Source organism: Fundulus heteroclitus, chromosome 7 (assembly GCF_011125445.2).
Source record: "Fundulus heteroclitus isolate FHET01 chromosome 7, MU-UCD_Fhet_4.1, whole genome shotgun sequence".
Taxonomy (NCBI): domain Eukaryota; kingdom Metazoa; phylum Chordata; class Actinopteri; order Cyprinodontiformes; family Fundulidae; genus Fundulus; species Fundulus heteroclitus.
The window spans coordinates 38,945,962-38,964,742 of NC_046367.1; the positions used below are offsets into that span (position 1 = coordinate 38,945,962).

Consider the following 18,781-nt stretch of genomic DNA (forward strand, 5'->3'; position numbering starts at 1 on the left):
GTACAGAAGCTGCATCATTTCCTTTAATGATTGCTAAAATCTTTGGAACAATCTGTTTATTTGTTAGATTCTTTGCAACATAATTAAACTGATATGAAATGTTTGTTTTGAGATGAAAAAGTTGCAGAGCATCAATTAAAAGTGAACTAATGTGTGCTGAAACGTTTAACTGGAATGTCCAAGTATTACATCTTTACTTAATAAATAATCTGAAATATTTTAATAAAGACAAATTACTGTATTTATTGTGCCCAGTGTTCAGAATTTAGCATTGTTCATTTCATTTTACTTTCAGTTTAGTTCGATTTTATTTATATAGCACCAGTTCACAACACATGTCACCTCAAGGCACTTTACAAAGTCAAATGCAATGAATTACTCAAATCATATAGACAATGTATGGCGCAAACATAACTGCTCATGTTCTCCCCTTCAGCAACATTCACCATCCTGGATGTTTGAAAGCATCATCATTACAGACAACTGGCCAAGTGGGTCGCTGACAGCTTTGTCTCTGTAAGCAGAAAATGGCAGCATGCCTTAAGGCTGTTTCCATGGCTTTTACAGTCGTGCACGCTGGCGTTAGTCTTAACCGCATATTTAATCCAGTTGTAGACTAGTTTTAGTTGACTAAATGCAGCTGTAACTTTAATTGACTAAAGTATTAAGTTTTATAAAAATCCATTTTAGGTCCCCTGAAGTCTCTATTTATCCTCGGGTGAAATATGAAATCAAAGGAAAAGTTGTAACATTTTTTTAAAACCTGCCCAAGAAGGGATGGGTAAACGCTCAAGTAAAACAAAACTATTAACATTTTAAAGAATGAAGCAATTTTTGGACCTTAAATTTGATGAAAAATATGTGTTTAATTTGACAGAATTTATTTTCTTTTGTTTCCCCCTCCAAATTTTAAATCCTCATCTTCAGCTGCAGGGATGGGAAATCCTGCATACCCAGTTTATGGTCAACTTTTTTCACTTTCAGCCCTTTCATGTAAAGAATCCAGCTCCTTTTCTACCAATCCTATTCTCTGAATCTCGCGTCCTCCCTCCTTTAATTTCCTCACTTTGCTCCTTGGGCTCCATAGTTTTCAACTTATGACACTTCATCTCTTCTCAGAGCAATATAGTCAGGCAATTTTTGGTCTTCCCTTCTCTTTCCTTCACTAATCCATTTTGGGTTTAGCAATCTCTCTGGAGTAACTGCAGGCGCGACGTGTTTGTTCATGCCTTCTGTTTAACAAACATTTCCATAGCTGTTTTATTATCTTCTTCAGTGGCTTATATATTAATTAATTACGGTTTTTAAGTATTTTAAAGAAGAGTAAAGAGCTTTGTAAGTTGCTGCTGACTTTAGGGACTTGACTTCAACATGAAAAAAAATAAAATAAAAATCAAGGAACTTCAGCATAGCAACCCCTATTAAAATCATTGAAAATATGTATCAGCCACTTTATTAGGAACACTTTCCTTCAGTTTTAGATCGATAAACATCAGAGCCATAAAAATACTGAGGCTGAGAGGACATGTCTCCCTTTGCATGAGCTTTCTGTCATCCTTCTAGGATTCTAGGATGTGTGTCCACTAGAGGGCAGGTTAATACTGGTACAAACAGTTTGTTTAGTCACTAAAGAAAGGCAATGCAATTCAGCTGAAGCTAAATGTATTTTTTCTAACAAGGAGCACAGCTAGGTTGGATAGCTACTGTAGAGGTTGTTACGGTTTTGTCTGCAGTCACTTAGATTATCTAAACAGATTAACGTCTGCAAACAATTCAGCAATGATTCCAAACTGGTGCCTTTAATAAAACGCGGTGTGTGAAAGGAGAAAAGCTGATGCGTCCTGCAGCTGATGATCAATCAGCTCTAATAGACGCAGGGGAAACCGTTAAGGCCTGGTCTCAGGAGAACGGGGTTAAACCTTTTTGTGTTTGCAGGAAACGGGGAGGTTGCAGCAGTTTGAGAGACGGCTGGTTTGTAGAAACCACGTGATGTATCATACTTCCTCTAAGAGTTAGGCCTCAACTATTTGTGTCTCTTCATTTACATTTTGCACATAACGGGGATGGCGGGTACGAGGTAAGACTGAACTCATCTGTTGAGCGTTTAGGCTCTTTTAGGCTCTTATCGCTTTAAAAAGGGAATTTTACTGAGATCTACGCTCACCCCTGGATGCATAAAATGAAATTCAAACTTAGTGTGACAGAAATGCTGACAGGTTTGACATTTCCTCATAGACTAAGACATGCGTCTTCGGTGGTCTAACATTTGAACAACAGACGGCAGCTTCTGAATTACATTATCCTGTTGGGGAAAACAGCAGGACAATTAGAGTTTATTGTTTTTATGTCACATTATTTCATAAAGACCTCATGCATGAGTGAAGTGCCAGCTTCCGTTGTTTTAGACGGTTTCACTTAGTTTCCGGTTAATGAAGCTTCTTCTCTCTTTTGGCTCAGGGGCCATTAGCACCGTCAGAGCACTGTTGCAGTTCTGGTGTCTATAAATTATTAATTAGCTTCAAGATGATGATTTGAATTTTTACTTGATTTGAAGAAGGAGAAGGCATTTTCTTTACTTTGAACTATAGTTCTTTAGTTTGAAGTATAAACATTTACTTTGAAAAGAAGTGAATTTTGATCAGTTACATAAAACCAAAACCCAATATTAAAAAGCTATAGAAAAATATGCACCATAAAGATCAATATAGTGCATTAGAGAGTAAAGGCGTCTCATTGTAAATTCCTTATTGCTTCCTTATTCTTTTTGTCGGCAGCAGGTTCTACTGTACCTTTTTCTTCTTAACATTGTTCAGCAGACGACTCTATTGATCTTTATCTGATAATAAACTCAGGAGAACGAGAAACAAGGTGCAGGTGATTAATGAGTAATAAAGAAAAACAGCATGGTGACAGAAGCATGCAAACGGTAGCTGAGAACATCTGGGGGCAGAGACAGGAACCAGCGTTAACATCAAAACCCTGAAATTAACAACACTACTATAAAAGGTGATATTTTTTTAAATCAGATGTTTGAACACACTTTGAAAAGACACAACCCCTTTTTTCCATCGCTGGATAAAAAAACTTTTCTTGTTTTAGGTCAGTCAGGATTGCCAAAATTATTTCTGTTTTCCAAGTGCTAGAATGATGAAAATATTAAGTATTTTCTTCAGACTCAGAAGTTTAGTTTTCTCCTTTTTTTTGAAGCGTCATCGATAAACTTATTTGGGGCAGAAATTTTGAGCATCTTTCCACAAGTTCCTCACAATAGTTTGCTGGAGCTTTGTCTGATTGGCCCAAACAGAGCTGGTAACTTCTGTGTTTTTTTAGCTGACTTATTTTCCGCTCTATACCCACAATGGGACTGAGGTCAGGGCTCAGTGGTGGCCTCTGCAAAACTCTCCTGTCATTAAAGCAACTTTGTAACTAATTTGGTGGTAAGCCTGCGCTCGTTATCCTTTTGGATGACTCACTTGCAGCCCAAGATTTAATTTCCTGGCTGATGATTTTTATGCTGATGTTTGAGGTTTTTTGCTTTCACACCAAAACCGATTAAACTCTGCAAGACAAAAACCTGTGAAAAACAACATGGTGGCTGGACACGGTTCCCATGAAGTGGAAACTTCAGTACTAGTTATTTTAATGCATGTGAACTTCTGAATTTGAAGACGGTGTTAAATTATGTAAAGCAATGATCTCTGTCAATGTTCTGAGATTTACCATACAGAAATATTTCTGGTAATTATAACTGACCTAAAACAGGAAATATGTTATCAGATTTAATGTCGGACAGCGATTGTCTGAAGTGGTGCCCCGTTTATAGCCAAGCCTTGACCACACAGAAAGAGAAAAAAATCAAGAAATTAGCATATACAACAAAGAACTATTAAAAGAATATGTTTAAAAGACACAATTCAAACCAAAATTAAAAAAGAGAAATTAACTTCAAAAAAATCACTTTAAAGTTGTTGCCACAAATGTTATTGCAGATATGCAATTCATGAATTTATAAGATTATGTCTTTTCATGTTTATATTTAAGTGCACATTAAAAAAATTATTTTGGTAATGATGTTTTTTAACAGGTTCTTGATGCATTTTATTTTCAATAATTCTGTCTTGTGAACTATGAGGTGCGTGTTGTCTTTGTCACTTCATATTTCCATTATTTGAGCACTGACCCGTCCTCGTCTCATTAAAGTTATGTCTGTAACATCTGCAGCTTTTTTGATGTCTTCAATTATCATCTTTACTAACGTTATATTTTTTTCATTCTTTTATCTTTTTGCATAATAGTAATTATCTATTCTTGGCATTTTTTTTTTTACATTTTCTGTTATTCTCTGCATTACATCTGTGGAAAATCCAGAGATTAAGTAATTACCATCATGACAAATAATATAATAAAAATGACATTTGGCTGAAACTGAAAGTTAAGATCCAGTCACACAAAAATAGAGAATTATTTTTTACTCGAGCAAAGATGCAAGTCATTCAACCACCATTGTTTCAATGATGAATATAATCAGATACATTAAATTTTGGATGTCATTTTATGTAGAATTTTTTTTTTTAATAAAGAAAGATGAGAATACGAAGGTGAACATATGGGCAGATCATTCAGGGCAATTTAAACTCAGTTTCTGATGGCACAAGTTTCTGCCCATATGGACAGTTAAAATGCCATTTAATCAGCCATGTTTTGATGAATTTACACCCGGTGACCAGGAGGGGGCAATGTTTGAGCTATATCAATAAGACCAACCAAACGACAAAGTCAGAATCAGAATCAGCTTGGTTTGCCAGGTTTGTACACATACAGGGAATTTGACCATGGATTGCACACAGTGTGATTACTTATACCATAACACAATAATGCAGTGATAAAAGTCAAACAGTCTGCAGTCCAGAGAAAACATGAACACATGATGTGCAAATGTGCAAATAAAACCCTATGCAAATTGTTGTTAATCTAGTATTTTAAATAAATTTGTTTTTAAATGCATTTTTGCGTTTTGCAAACTCTAATGGTGCTCAATGTTTTTAGTACAAGTGCAGGCGACAGGATTTTAACTAGAATCCCAAGAGGAAAGGTTAAAGTCTGTGGTGCCTATTAGACATAGGCAGGTCCTGAAATTAGAAAGGGAATAAATTAATTTGGTGTAACCCTCCCTTCCAATTGCTTTCACATCTATCTCTGGCATCATAAAAGCAATAAAAATATAAAATGGTATGTAAGAAATAAAATGAACAGTTTCTCTTGAGAAGAGAGGGTGGCATGATGGAAGGAGAAACGTTTTCCATGTTGACTTCAGGGAGGAAGTCAGATGGTGGCAAGAAAATTTGTGTTCAGGACATTCATGCACCTATGAGATTAATGCAGAGTACTAATAAGGTCAGCTCAAGTACCTCCAAGTACCACAGTTTGAGAATCATAGCTGTAAACCAGGGCTCATCAACTGGCTCCAGAATATTTCCAAATTCAGGAATAAAAAGTATATATAAATAAAATATTTTGTTAATTTATTTCATTTTACGAAAGCATCTGGCCTTCACAATGTCTGCTGAGAAAAATTCTGGCCCTCGGACAAATGTAGTTGAGGACTGTTTAGAACCTTAAACTGTTTAGAACAGTTTAAGGATCCCACCTGCTGTGAGGAGCTATTTCAGGTGAGAGTTAAAGCTTCCTCGTGGCCGATGACCCTACAGTAGAAAAAACCTTTATTAAACCTTTATTTGACCAGGAAAGTCACCACTGACATTAACAATCTCTTTTCCATGGAGTCCTAAGGTGTCAAACTGTCAACATCAGTCCTTTTATCACCCACGCCTATTACACTGCTAGGTTTTGTTCTGTTTAAAGTCAGACAAACATGGCCAGTAACAAAAATACTTAATATAACATGTTTAGATGAAGCAACTGTATTCTTTATCTCGTGCAGAGAATCTTCAAGTCTAATACATTTAGGTATTTAGTGGAAATGTTAAATACTTTTAGATTTCAAAGTCGTACAACAACGTTCTTAGTTGGTTTTCCTTGTGTGATTTTTAGATTTTTTTATTTGAATATTTAAAGGTTTCTTGTGTTCTTCATAGTTATATAAAATGTTAGACTGCCAGGAGATATTTAACATTTTAATAGATTTTTCTGATTGTCTATCTTTAATTTCTATACTTCAGAGCGCCTGTGGTGAAAGCTTTTAGCAGTTTTTAGCAGCTGTCAGACAGAAGGAGCAGTGTTGTGTAAGTAAAGTGAAGCAATCAAAGCTAAAAACAGGAACCACAACATGAAGAAAGTTTCTCCAGAAAAAATCAAAGTGGCTCCCCCGCCAGCTTTTTAAGCAAACTGTCCTAAGGGGGCTTTTAGGTTAAAAAAACCACACACACACAAAATACTGATCCAACTTCATCCTTTGTCTGAATTCTATACTGTAAACATGATTTTAGTACAGATTTGTTCATTTCCTTGCTGCCTCACCTATCAGTGTGCCCTTCTAATTGTTCTAATCATCAGAATATTAAAAGCAAAGTGCACTTTTGAGAGTGTGCATTCTTACAGATACCATGGGTCTATTTTACATGAAAAACTAAATCTTGAAGCCAATTGTGAGGCAATAAGTCACATCTGCACCTATTCTGCTTTCATGCGTTTCACAGGAAGTTTCAGCTTCTTCCCTCTGGAAGAAGATTCATAGTCCCCGAGATGTTTAAAAAAAATAATTCAGACTGCTGGTACTGAACTTAACAAGTCAGTAACAGCAATTAAATCCAAGTTATAACCCTTTAAAATCAAATTCAGTTGATCATAACATCATAAAATAAGTTATTTAAGCTAGCCACGTATTTGACGACAGTGGAAAATAACTTTATTTTAAAGGAGCAATAAGCACATTTTCCACACTAGGTGGCTGATGAGCACCGTCTGTAGACTAAAACAAGATGTGTAACAAGCAACGCCTTTCTACATCCAATATCTAAGCACCAGACCAGTTATCCGCATGAATCTTACATTTTTTTTGTCAACAAAATGCCCTGAATGCACACAATGATCACGGTGGGCAGCTCACAAGCTGCACTGAGCTGCATTGAACAATGTTGTGTTAGCTGGGCTCCCAGCTACTCGCCTCATAGCAGTAACGTCTGGCCCATTGCTGATCAAACGCCAACAATTTACCCACATGCCACAAGTTCTTCTCTTCTGGCTCTAGGTGAAGGCCAAGGCGGGTGCTTTTTCTTTACCTCTTCCTCCCGTACATTCCCTTCTTGTGCACTCTGTTCTATGTTGTTTTGTAACTCGGTCGGATCCCCTTTCAGCATATCCACCGAATTGCAAACCATGAATCTGGTGAGCTGGTCACTCAACGCTATTGATAAAGTCTTCAGAACGAGGAGACCGAGCAAAGGAGACCTCTGGTGCCCCAACGGGACATTTGCAGCTGGATACTCTTTAGACTCCTGGCAGCAGTGGAGAATTGTGTGTCTAGTTTGTCAGTCAATGATGTTAAAGACGCGTACATAAATAAATCTATGATAACAGAATATCTGCTTTTTGGAGCTAGCGGTTATCTAGAGTATCGATAAATTCAGAGATTCTCGGCAGCTTTTCTGGCAATGGTGAGGCTGCTGGGAATGTGTGTTGCTGTCAACACTCAGAGACAAACGCTGTGTGAGCAAAGCCGCAAGCTGGATGTGATCCTTGATGTGCAACCCATATTATAATAATACTGGGTCAAGAAGTAACTTTTTTAAGCAAAAGAAAAACTGAGTAAACGGAGTGAATGACAGCATAGGTTTATCTAAGAGAGAAACACTGATAAACAGAAAAGTGCTGAGCCAGAGCCAGAGGTTTGGAGTTTCCTGTTGTAAATACAACAAGATGAAATTCCTGCTGGGATCGTTAGAGTTGACGGAGCAGCCCAAAGAGTTTTATTTAATTCAATATGGCTGGAAAATGTAGCGGAAGTTGTCGGTATACACACCAGTAGTTATTGGGCACTTAGATGTTTTATATTTTCCTAATCACATAGTTCTGTAAAGTATCCAAAATGTTCCTTTAGTGTTTGACTGCATACAATTGTGAACTGTTAGCTGTACAGCAAACAGTAGTTAGCACCAAAGGTAGTGGCAAACCTCAGTTTTCCACCTAGAACTCTGTCAATTCAGATGAGATGTCCAAGAACATCGAAGACAGATTAAACAGCATATTGGAGGAAAAATAAAGGAGTTAACATAGCTGATGACAGCATAGTTACTAGTGAGGGAAAATAATTGGTGAGAACTGGCAGTAACAGTTAACTTGATTGCCCTTGCAGGGAAAAACAGTCAAACACAGAAACAGTAGGCCAGGTGCATTTCCTATGGACTGAAAAAACTGAATAAAAATGTTAAAATTTGTTAAAACAGATTGATCTTGTTTCAGTTTGAAAAGAAGCTGTTAATGCACGTCTGTCCATTTTATGTTCAAACTCTAGAAACAGAGCCGGCAGCATTATGTGAGCCACTGGTTCAGGGAGATACAAAACTGTCTGAAGAGCTCATACGTAGTTCAGATGTGGAACTTTCACATTTCACGTTTTACTGCACCTGGTAATGCTTTGTGCCCCTTCAACGTACAAGTCTAATGTCCCGTTTCAAGGGTCGATTTAGCTGAAAATCTGCATTCTGTTTAGAATAAGCACATAAATTGTATTTTTTCTTTAAGCTCTGGGAAAGCACAGGCTCAAGTTAACGGGACTCTGGTATAGATCTGCATTGCAAGTCGTCTTTACAGTTTAATTCCTGCCAGAAAGCTACATCTAAGTTAGAAAAATATATATTTAGTGAATTGGAAACGAATAAAGAAATGGAAGGAAGCTGAATGTGCAGATCAGAACAGACTGTAACAAAGATCCAACACCGTGGTTTACAAAAAAGTGCAAAAAGAAATTCCTAGTTATGATAAACTCAAGAAATTAATCATGATGGAAAAAAATATAAGAACAACTAAATTACTCTGAGAGAAAGCAAAGAAACAGAACCTACCGATATGAGAGACAACATAAAACTGAACGGGTTCTTACAGCAGAGCTGAGGGCGTTTAATTACAGTCAGGTGTGAGAAGCAGGAAACTATGCTTTAACCAAGGTGCATGTGGATTAACAGATTTTCAAAATAAAACAGGAAACTGTGGCATTGTATTCATATTGACACATCTCAATTATATTATAAACTCAATATTAGGTTATATGTGCAAAACAGTGCAATAAAATTCCACCATAAGCTGGATAGATGCCTATAGGTTCCCTGGTGTTTTATTAAATAAGAGGTTTGATCACTTAGAGGTGAGATATGAGACATTTTAAGAAGATCTTTGCTTCTTGTCTTTGTTCCCCCACAGAATCACAAACCTTCAGAATGCTGGGAAACAGATACCGCTGATTCTGCCTCCTCAGCCTCCCCAGCACAGCGCTGCAGCACAGGGAGCCGTTCAGATGAGGATAAAGAACTCTCAGAGCCCCGGAGACCGCCTGAGCCAGTCCAAGTCCATGGTCCTGCAGGACTCGGAAGTTCCTCAGAAACCTGTATGTAGACCCAACAGAAGCAAACCCATCACCTCCTCACTCGGGTTTTAAATCAGGTTTGTCTTCTTCAGATTTCTCGGCATCGCAGGAATCAATCTCAGCACGGTGTGGTTCTCACGGCAGCAGCAGCATTTGAACCGCTGGTACGTCTGAAACGTCTGATGTTTTCACACCTTAAAAAGCTTTTCACATTATAAGGTTTAAAGATAAGCTACCTTTCCATTTCACTTAAACTTTTCTGTTTTAATCTTTATAAAATTGATTACAATGAATCATGTGAGGATTAATTTACTGAGACATAAACACAGAACAATACACCAGGGGTTCCTAAAGTGGGGGTCACGACACTTTTTCCTTATTTTTTAAGCTAATATCAAAGTATCACTTCACAAGATACTCATCCCCATTTTAACGTAGGTGGGTGGCTTCATTTTTTGTAAGAGAGCTTAAAAAATATGACTTTATTCTCATAATTCCCCCTCCCAAAAATAAATAAAATATCCAGCTCAAATCGGGGTCGCCAATCTCAGGCGCTGTTATTATGGGTGTCTCAGGCTGAACAGTTTGGCAACACTGCAAAAAGGGAACTAAAAGTAAGTAAAATCTTCCTACAATTAGTATATTTTCTTTGATTTGAGACTATTTGCCAGTGGAATGAGTATTTTTACCCCTAAAAAAGATAAATTAGATATCATGCACTTGAAATAAGATGATGTAGATTAAATGTTCTTATTTTAAGTGCAAAACTCTTATTCCATTGGCACATAGTCTTATTTAGCTGCTCAAATCAAGAAAAATACACTCATTTCAAGAAAATTTCACTTACGTTTAGTTCCCTTTTTGCAGTGAACCTCTGCAATAACTTCTTGAATTATTTCACATTCTGTTGTAACTACAAAGATCTGTGTCTTTTACAGGGGTTTTATGAGATGGATCAACATGAAGATCATTGTAGAGTGGAAGGAACATGATACATGGGTTTCAGATTAGATAAAGTTTCCAGGAAGAGTCTGAAGTGTGATGTGCAATGGTCAACTCCTCCTGAGTCCTGGGTCAATGCTTTGCCACAATTCCAGTCATAAGTCTTCACTGCAAAAATAGAATTAAAACTAAGTAACATTTTCTTGAAATGAATGTATTTTCCCTTGATTTGAGCAGGTAAATAAGACTATTTGCCAATGGAGTAAGATTTTTGCACCTAAAATAAGAACAATTCATCTCCATCATCTTATTTCAAGCACAGTATATCTAATTATCTTATTTCAGGGGTAAACATACTAATTCCGTTGGCAAATAATCTTATTTACATGCTAAAATCAAGGGCAAATACATTCATTTAAAGAAAATTTTACCTATTTTTAGTTCTCTTTTTGCAGTGTTTTTGTTTGGGACTCTACCAGCTATGCACATTCTAGATAAACACTCTCAGGTATCTGCAACATAGCTGCGTCACAATGGACAGAGAGTGTTTATATTTCTTTGTAGATGGATACAGCTGCCATTTAGGAAATATTTTTATAAACATTTCCGATAAAAACCTTAAATGTTCAACTTGTCTGAGAATCTGTGTAGATTTTGACTTGGCTTGGCTTGTTTCAGAGATTACATACATCATGTAAAGAGCAGTCAACTTTTTAGTGAAGCTGGATGTAAGAAGGAGGTCTTAGAGGGGTCACAAATAAAAATATCTGATGACCAATTTTAGGCCAGAATAGTAGTGAGTCACCCAACTACACCTTTCAATATCTTGAACCTTAAAAGAAGTCAACTCCTACGTGCACAAATGATAAATAACCAACAGCAGTAAAGTACCAAATAAAATTTGTCTCTCTCCAGAATAGGGAGACCTGGTAAATCATGGTTTGACTGATGCACAGAGGTGTATTTGGTGTACGCTCTGGACTTTTAACAAACCTTCATTTACATGTTACAGGTTAAAGAAGTCAATAAGGTTCTGATTGTTCCCAGGTGGACATAAAAGGCGAACACCTTAACGTGGCTAAGATCTCAGAGAATGGTAAGAAGCAGAGGAAGAACTGGACTTCGATGTGGACAGTGCTGACCACGGATGAGCTGCTGCTTTATAAAGACAAGCAGGAAACTGGCGTGGTAAGAAACTGTTGAAACCTAAATTCAGCTGCGACACCAACACTGTTGAGGTGTTTTGTTCTTCAGAATCAGCATCAACCCCTCATATTGTGTCCAATGTTCCCTGGTTTTAGAAAACAGGAGGTAAAACAGATGTGGTTCAGCTTTGCGGGGCCGTCATTGAGTGGACAACGGAGAAGTCAAGCAAGAAAAACGTCTTCCAGGTAAATCTCTCTGAGCCATCAGTTATTCAGATCATTTGGATCGTTGAACCTGAGAACTAACATTTAGTGATCTTCCAAATGTCCCAGATCACAACTAAAACAGGCAGTGAGTACCTCATCCAGGCTGAAAGTTACTCCACTGCCAGCAAGTGGCACGACGCCATCAGAAGAAACGTCGACTCATCAGTAAGAAACCACACTAGACAACAAACTGGCTTCCTTTAGGAACGTGAACCATAGAAATAAGTCTCGCCATTATTATTTATTTATTTTTTTGGTTTAGACTAAAGAAGACAGAGGCTTCGCTTTGCGGAGGTCCAACAGCTCTGAGTTGGTGCCCAGGCACAGCTCCTTACCTGGACATGGATCAGCCTCGCCCACCACCAAGCAACGGAACCCAGTTCACAGACGCTCCATCAGTAAGCATGAAATATGCCTAAAATTAGGTTTAAGACTAAATATAATTAGTTACAGTGAAATTAGTAAGTTACAGTGGGTTTATAAGCACTTGCTAATTCAAATTAACAGATACAGCAGTGTTTCTGGACAGCGTCTCAAACTCTTTTTATAGTTTAAGCTGAAGAAAGCAGCTGTGAACAGTTTTGTGTTTGCGCACTGACCTATAATTAAGATGGTGAAATAAAAATAGTAAGCTGAAGAGCAGAGCTAAACTCAATTTTAACTATTGTACTGTTTGGAGAATTATTAGTTTGGTTTCATTTTGTCATGCCTATTTATCAGGTAGTGAGAAATTGCATTTACATGAGGGGTTTCACTTTTTACGTAATACTATCTTAAAGTACCAATCTTGTTTGTGTACAATTTTTGGATATTTAAGCCACCTCTGCTTATTTAGGTGATTTAACATAATTTTGAGTGGTTTTTTCTCCATGAGCCCCTTGTGGCTCATAATGAAGGCAGTTTTTGTTCTTACCGAGCCAGGACTAGATAATGCTCTAACAACCGTTTATGTAGGACTAAATACAGAAAGAACTGGTTCAGAAATAAAGACCAGCTCTGTCCCTGAAGGAACGTGCAGGAAGAAAAGTATTGTGTTGTGAGACATCATGGTGGGTGATTAAAGAAACAAATACCTGAGAAATATGGGCTCAAACTCACAATTCTCCAAATCAACAAGAACTTTCCACCTCCTAAACATCCATTTCTTAGGTTCAGAGGTGGGTAGTAACTAGTCACATTTACATTTATTGAGTAACCTTTTTAACAAAATGTACTTCCAGGAGTACTTTTTGTAAACATTATGAAGAAGAATCGCTACTCTTACTTGAGTAAAATACCTAGGTACTCTACCCACTATGAGTAACTTCACTGAATAAAGAACAAACTTGTTTCAACCAAAATGTACCAGAAAGACTCATCTACAGTTTATATTAAGGTGAGACTTCTTGTTTGTACTTAAGTTTTGTTGTTTTAATTCTTATTTTCTACCTGCTGAGCTCATCGACAAAAGTAAAGTCAGGTCAAGAGTTTCCATTAGAGTCGAGTCAAAGCAGCTGGATGTGGAAACCAGAACATGTGATTATTATTGAAAATGTAATCCTTTTCCAGACATGTTTGGCAGCTCAAAGCTGAAACACAGCGCGTCAGACAGCGCAGACAAGAATGGAGTGAAGAACAGACTGAAAAAGTTCATCATCAGACGCCCGTCCATGAAGACGCTGCAGGAGAAAGGCCTCATCAAAGGTTGTTTTAAATATCATTTAGTCAACGTATATTCTTTATTAAATATAATTTTCAAGGAAAATCAATCAGTCAATCAATGACTCTTGTAATGCTTAGAAAAAATAATTGAAACATCGACATATATGCACTTGAAATATATCATGCCAGAAGCAGAAGTTTAAACCAAACCTGTGAAGTAAAGTAAAACATGTTTTTATTGTTAAGTGTTCAAAATGTCTGAGAGATAAAGATAGAAGACTAGAATATCAGGAGTCTTAAGAGAATGTTGACATTTTTGCCTGAACATTTTCTCCTTTGAATCTTAGACCGAGTGTTTGGTTGCCACCTGCTGACGCTCTGCGAACGTGAAGGAACCACAATTCCAAAGTTTGTGAAGACTTGTTTAGAAGCTGTGGAGAAACGAGGTGCGTTCACTGGAAGATAACTTGTTTCATTTCTAACTCTACCCTAACACAGAATTGACTAGTCAGTCAGAGCCCATCGGTCTGGACCATCAGACCCACAACAATCTGCTCATTTAATTATTCACAAACTGTTTCAATGTTTGCAGGTCTAGAAGCAGACGGGATTTACAGAGTCAGTGGGAATCTGGCCACAATCCAAAAACTGCGCTTCATTGTTGATCAAGGTCTGTTTTGAAGCCAATGTTTTCTCACTATAACAAAATAAAGAATTTAAATTTGGATGATAAATAATGATTCAATAGAAATACATCTAATAACCCTCTGAATTATTTTGGAAAATAATCTTTTTCAGAATATTCTGTGAAATAAAGCTGCTGTGATTAGTTTGACACCATTGACCTTTCAGAAAACAGAAAAGATAATCTATCAATGAACAATATTAATCTAAAGCACCACTAATCTGTAAACTGTGCAGCTCTGTTTGTCAGGGCTGCTTAGAGATAGTTTCAGTTTCCTTATATTATCTCATGATACCTGATGGTCAGAATGTTTTACCAAAAGTTCAGTAACATCTTTCTGACTCAGCAGCACATACTCTACTGTACATCTAACACACCTCTAAACTACAGTCCAACGAACAGACTTAAACACAGTAGCATCTTTTCAAAGGTTGAGCAACTTAATAAAAAATTGACTTCAGCTTAGTCCAAACTGTCTTCCTCCATTAGTTCACTTCTAATTAACAGATGCAGCATTTTGGCCAGCTGCTAAACTATTTTACTCACTGTTGCTTGTTTAAAATGAAGTTAAAATTTAGTTTGCTTCAAAAAAGCTGCCTAAACATCCTATTTCAAACAAGCAGATGACGAGGAAGACACAATAAGCTTTGCTCCAAATATAAATGTTACTGAGAAACAGTATGACTGTTGTGAAATCTTATTTCTTTAAAGATGCAACTAATAACAGAATAAAGAAAATCATGTGTACACCTGAGATAGCAACTTTTCTCTCAGGCAAACATATAATCCAGGAATTTATTACAAAATGTCTGGTGAGGGTTTGAAACATGAATAATTAATAATCAACAATGGAATGGATGCTTTAAAACGTTTTACAACACTGTATGATAAAGATTAACTGAATGAAATTCTCTCAGACATTAAAGGCTTCCTATCGCAGCCAAGTTTCTTTAAGATAAAAATCTAATCTGAAGAGATCTTACTATCTGTAAACCATATATATTCCTGTTTCCCCACTTAGAGTAATTTATTTATAGGTGATTTTAATGATTTGCTCATGTGGCCTTGCTTTTTAACATAACTATTTAATTTAATTTAAATCGTTTTCAGTGTTAAACTGAATTTCTATTTTCTATTCTGGAAGCATAATTGTAATTTAGATAGATTTGTCTACATGACGGTTTAAAAATTAAACACATACAGAAAGTCAGAATCTTCAATAACAATTGAATAACATCAGTAATGAGGGGGAAATATTTATTTTGACTTAAACCAGATTACATTTGTCAGATGGAGACACCAAAGTCTTTGTGTCTGTTCTCTCCCAGAGGAAGAGTTGGACCTGGATCACACTCAGTGGGAAGACATCCACGTCATCACAGGAGCTCTGAAGATGTTTTTCCGTGAGCTGCCAGAGCCGCTGTTCCCCTTCAGGTTCTTCCAACAGTTTGTGGATGCAGTCAGTGAGTAAATAATCATCATTTCTTTCTTTGGGTTATTACATCTAGACTTTGTCAGATAGATTTTCCTATTGGTTAAACAATAGGGATATCTGCTGCAGTTATGATAGAAACAGACCAATTTAAACTGAAATTAAAAAAAATCTTAGGTTTAGCAATTCCCAAATGCTTAAGTGAAGATGATCAATGAAAGTCCTGAAATGTAAACTGACACTGTTGCTGCTGCTGCGTCTGAACAGGGATTAAAGACTCAAGACAGAAAACGCAGGCTGTGAAGAAACTGATCCAGCAGCTACCAAAACCCAACCATGACACCATGAAGCTGCTCTTCAGCCACCTGCAAAGGTACATCTGTTATACAATTATACACAACAAAGACACAGAATAAGTTATTAAAACATCCATGAGTTGGCAGTTAGATTTACATGAGAAGATACACCAGTCTATGTCTAATTCATTTATTTAATATGTTTCACTTAGTGAATTGAGTTGCAGAAATAAATTATTTTCTTTTCAATAATACTCATTGTTGTTATTATCGAGCATATCACAAGTGACACAGTCTTATGTAAGATTTATAGGAGCCACTGTTGTTCTGATCAAACAAAACAAAAATGAAACTTTACAAACACTATCAGCAGAAACTAAATAACTTAATAAAACATAATTTACAGAAAAGTGCAAGTTGCATAAGAAGATTTGCCTCTTTGTCTTAAAAGAAGCCTGACCATGGGATTACCACTAACAGAGATATTTTAGAGGGAGTTGGAATCCCATCTTAACTTTCCCTTTTAGCTCTATGCCATCTATGAGGAAACAGGCCAACATTAATACACACAATGCATGAAAATTTTTTTTTTCTCATGCAACTGGTAATTAGTTAACTGCACGCACTTTTCTTTTAAGACATCATACTAGATGGATTTATTTATGTTAACAGGAAGTATTTTCATTCAATGTAAAAATCCTGTATAACAAACTTTTTAGTCAGGTGGCCTTCTGAGCATGGTTGTGCAACATGGGTATGCTGTTATTACTTCATGGCTTTGTTTGTAGTCAGTGATTCAAGTGACCGGCTTCCTTATTTTTTACAGGTTAAACTCTGGTTTCTAGGCATTGTCCAAAACTCTTAAATGCCTTTGTGTTTATAGTGGTTTATGCATTATATACATGCGTAATGCTTGAAATACCTTAGTCTTTCTCTTTTCCTCTGTGCACCTCTGCAGACTACAATAATACTATGTGAGATTGTTGTGGAAAACTCAATGGATGAAATGCTGTTTGTGCAAATTTAAAAAAAAGATTGCTTGTCGTCTTTATTTTTATGCACATGCCTCATATAGGAGGAAGGAGTGTCGAGAATGCACGACACATTTATATATATTTGCATATCAAAATGGAGAAGCGTCAAGGGAAGAGTTAATTTTTTTTCTGATGTGAGCTCAATTCCACGTTGATTGGGATTTTCGAAGGAAATAATGTTGGAACAGTGCATATGCAGTTTTATATCTAGATGTCATTGTGCATATGCAGTTTACAAAATTTAGGTGTATGCCATGTTTCAGTTGGAAATCCACACTGCTTTTTGTACACAAACCCAAACCTCCAGAACCAAACCTGAACTACATCCATCTTGAATGTTAAAATATTGTAAATAATACGGCATCAGACCCATATCTGAATGAAATCTGAATGTAATACACCTGAACCAGAACTGACCCAAACCTGACACTATAAACTAAATCAAATAGACCATGTCGTTATCCTTTGTTCTGCTGGAGGTAGACTCCATCCAATAACTGCTTCTTATATCAATAATCCCTTTCACTGTTTTTTCTGCTTTTTTTCCCAGAGTTCTGGGTTTTTCAAAGAAGAATCTGATGTCCACTCAGGGTATTGGTATTGTGTTTGGGCCAACACTGATGTGGCCTGAGCTGGATGGAGGAAACATGGCGGTCAACATGGTTTACCAGAACCAGATCGTGGAGTTCATCCTCATCGAGAGTCGAGAGATATTCAGCCTTGATAAAAAGTAAGAAGAGCAGGAAGTCAGATGAGACTGATGGACTCAGATTCCCTCATCACCAGTAGAAAATCATTCAACTGAAGCAGCGTTTGGTTGCCTGGAGTGTAAAAAGAATTAAATGTATTGAAATGTTTGATCATTAGTCTTTTTTCATACACAAACATGTGAAGTTGATCAAATAAAACTGTAAATATTAAAATATTATAACCTTGCAAGTGACTGTTTCTTCCATTTTTTTTTACAGAATTTAAGTAAAAATGCTGAACATTTATTTTCAAATGTATAATGTTATTTGCATATATTAAACAGACTGGTGTATATGATACATATATCAGTCCAAACTCTGTTTAGAACTGCTGGATATGCAGATTTCTTCAGATAAAACACAATAAATATATATATTTATTTATTGTGTTAATATATAAACACAAGCGTGCTTACCAGCGGATCTAGCTCAGTGCCCAGTATCTACAAACTCACATATCAGCCCGTTAGTCCGAGTTGAATAGAAACTTGTGTCTGGAAAGTTTTAATCTGAGCAAGAAAACATAGAGGCAACATGTCAGACATAACTAACACTTTATTTCTGTCAATGAGGAGACCAGAAGATTGTGCTTTAAACACTGGAAGGAAAAATTAAGATCTGAAATCAACAATAAAAACATGAGCTATCAGTTTAAAATAGGCCTGCAATAAAAATTTTTTTAAAAAAATACAATCGAATGCAATGAATAAACAAATACAGCAAATAAATTTGATAAAGCAGCAAGCAATTGACAGGAAAAAAATTATACATTAAATAAATAAATACATGAAAATAAATATAAACAAACTGCACTAAAATAAATACAGTAATATCATTGCAGTTTAATAAATACAGCACATTAAATATGTAAAACATTGCAGGGAAATAGTCATTTAATTCCACTTAAATAAATATATAAAATAACAATAAAAACATAAAAACTTTTATACAAATACTTATGCAAAAATAATTACATTAAATATCACACAATAATTAAAGTGAAGTGTTAACATTAAAATAAAACTATGAAACATCAGTGATTGTGATTACAA

At 36.3% G+C, this 18,781-nt stretch overlaps 1 protein-coding gene and 1 long non-coding RNA gene across 3 annotated transcripts in view; one reads left to right on the forward strand and one right to left on the reverse strand.

The window, feature by feature from the left end:
* LOC118563753 overlaps nt 1-9,070 on the reverse strand; it is a 17,485-nt gene extending 8,415 nt beyond the window's left edge. Inside the window, exon 1 of one of the 2 annotated variants that reach the window (XR_004931413.1) lies at nt 9,021-9,070. This is a non-coding gene — a long non-coding RNA (uncharacterized LOC118563753). The remainder of the gene's footprint in view (nt 1-9,020) is intronic. The other variant, XR_004931412.1, reaches the window with a different exon arrangement.
* Nucleotides 1,999-17,919, forward strand: arhgap15 (Rho GTPase activating protein 15). Its single transcript, XM_036139608.1, has 13 exons — nt 1,999-2,077; nt 9,376-9,559; nt 9,631-9,702; nt 11,528-11,668; nt 11,782-11,871; nt 11,959-12,057; nt 12,155-12,290; nt 13,441-13,575; nt 13,881-13,979; nt 14,126-14,203; nt 15,547-15,681; nt 15,918-16,023; nt 17,531-17,919. Exons 1-13 carry the CDS (start codon nt 2,064-2,066, stop codon nt 17,712-17,714), a joined length of 1,473 nt encoding a protein of 490 aa, XP_035995501.1. The 5' UTR covers nt 1,999-2,063; the 3' UTR covers nt 17,715-17,919.
* The last annotated feature ends 862 nt before the right edge of the window (nt 17,920-18,781 follow it).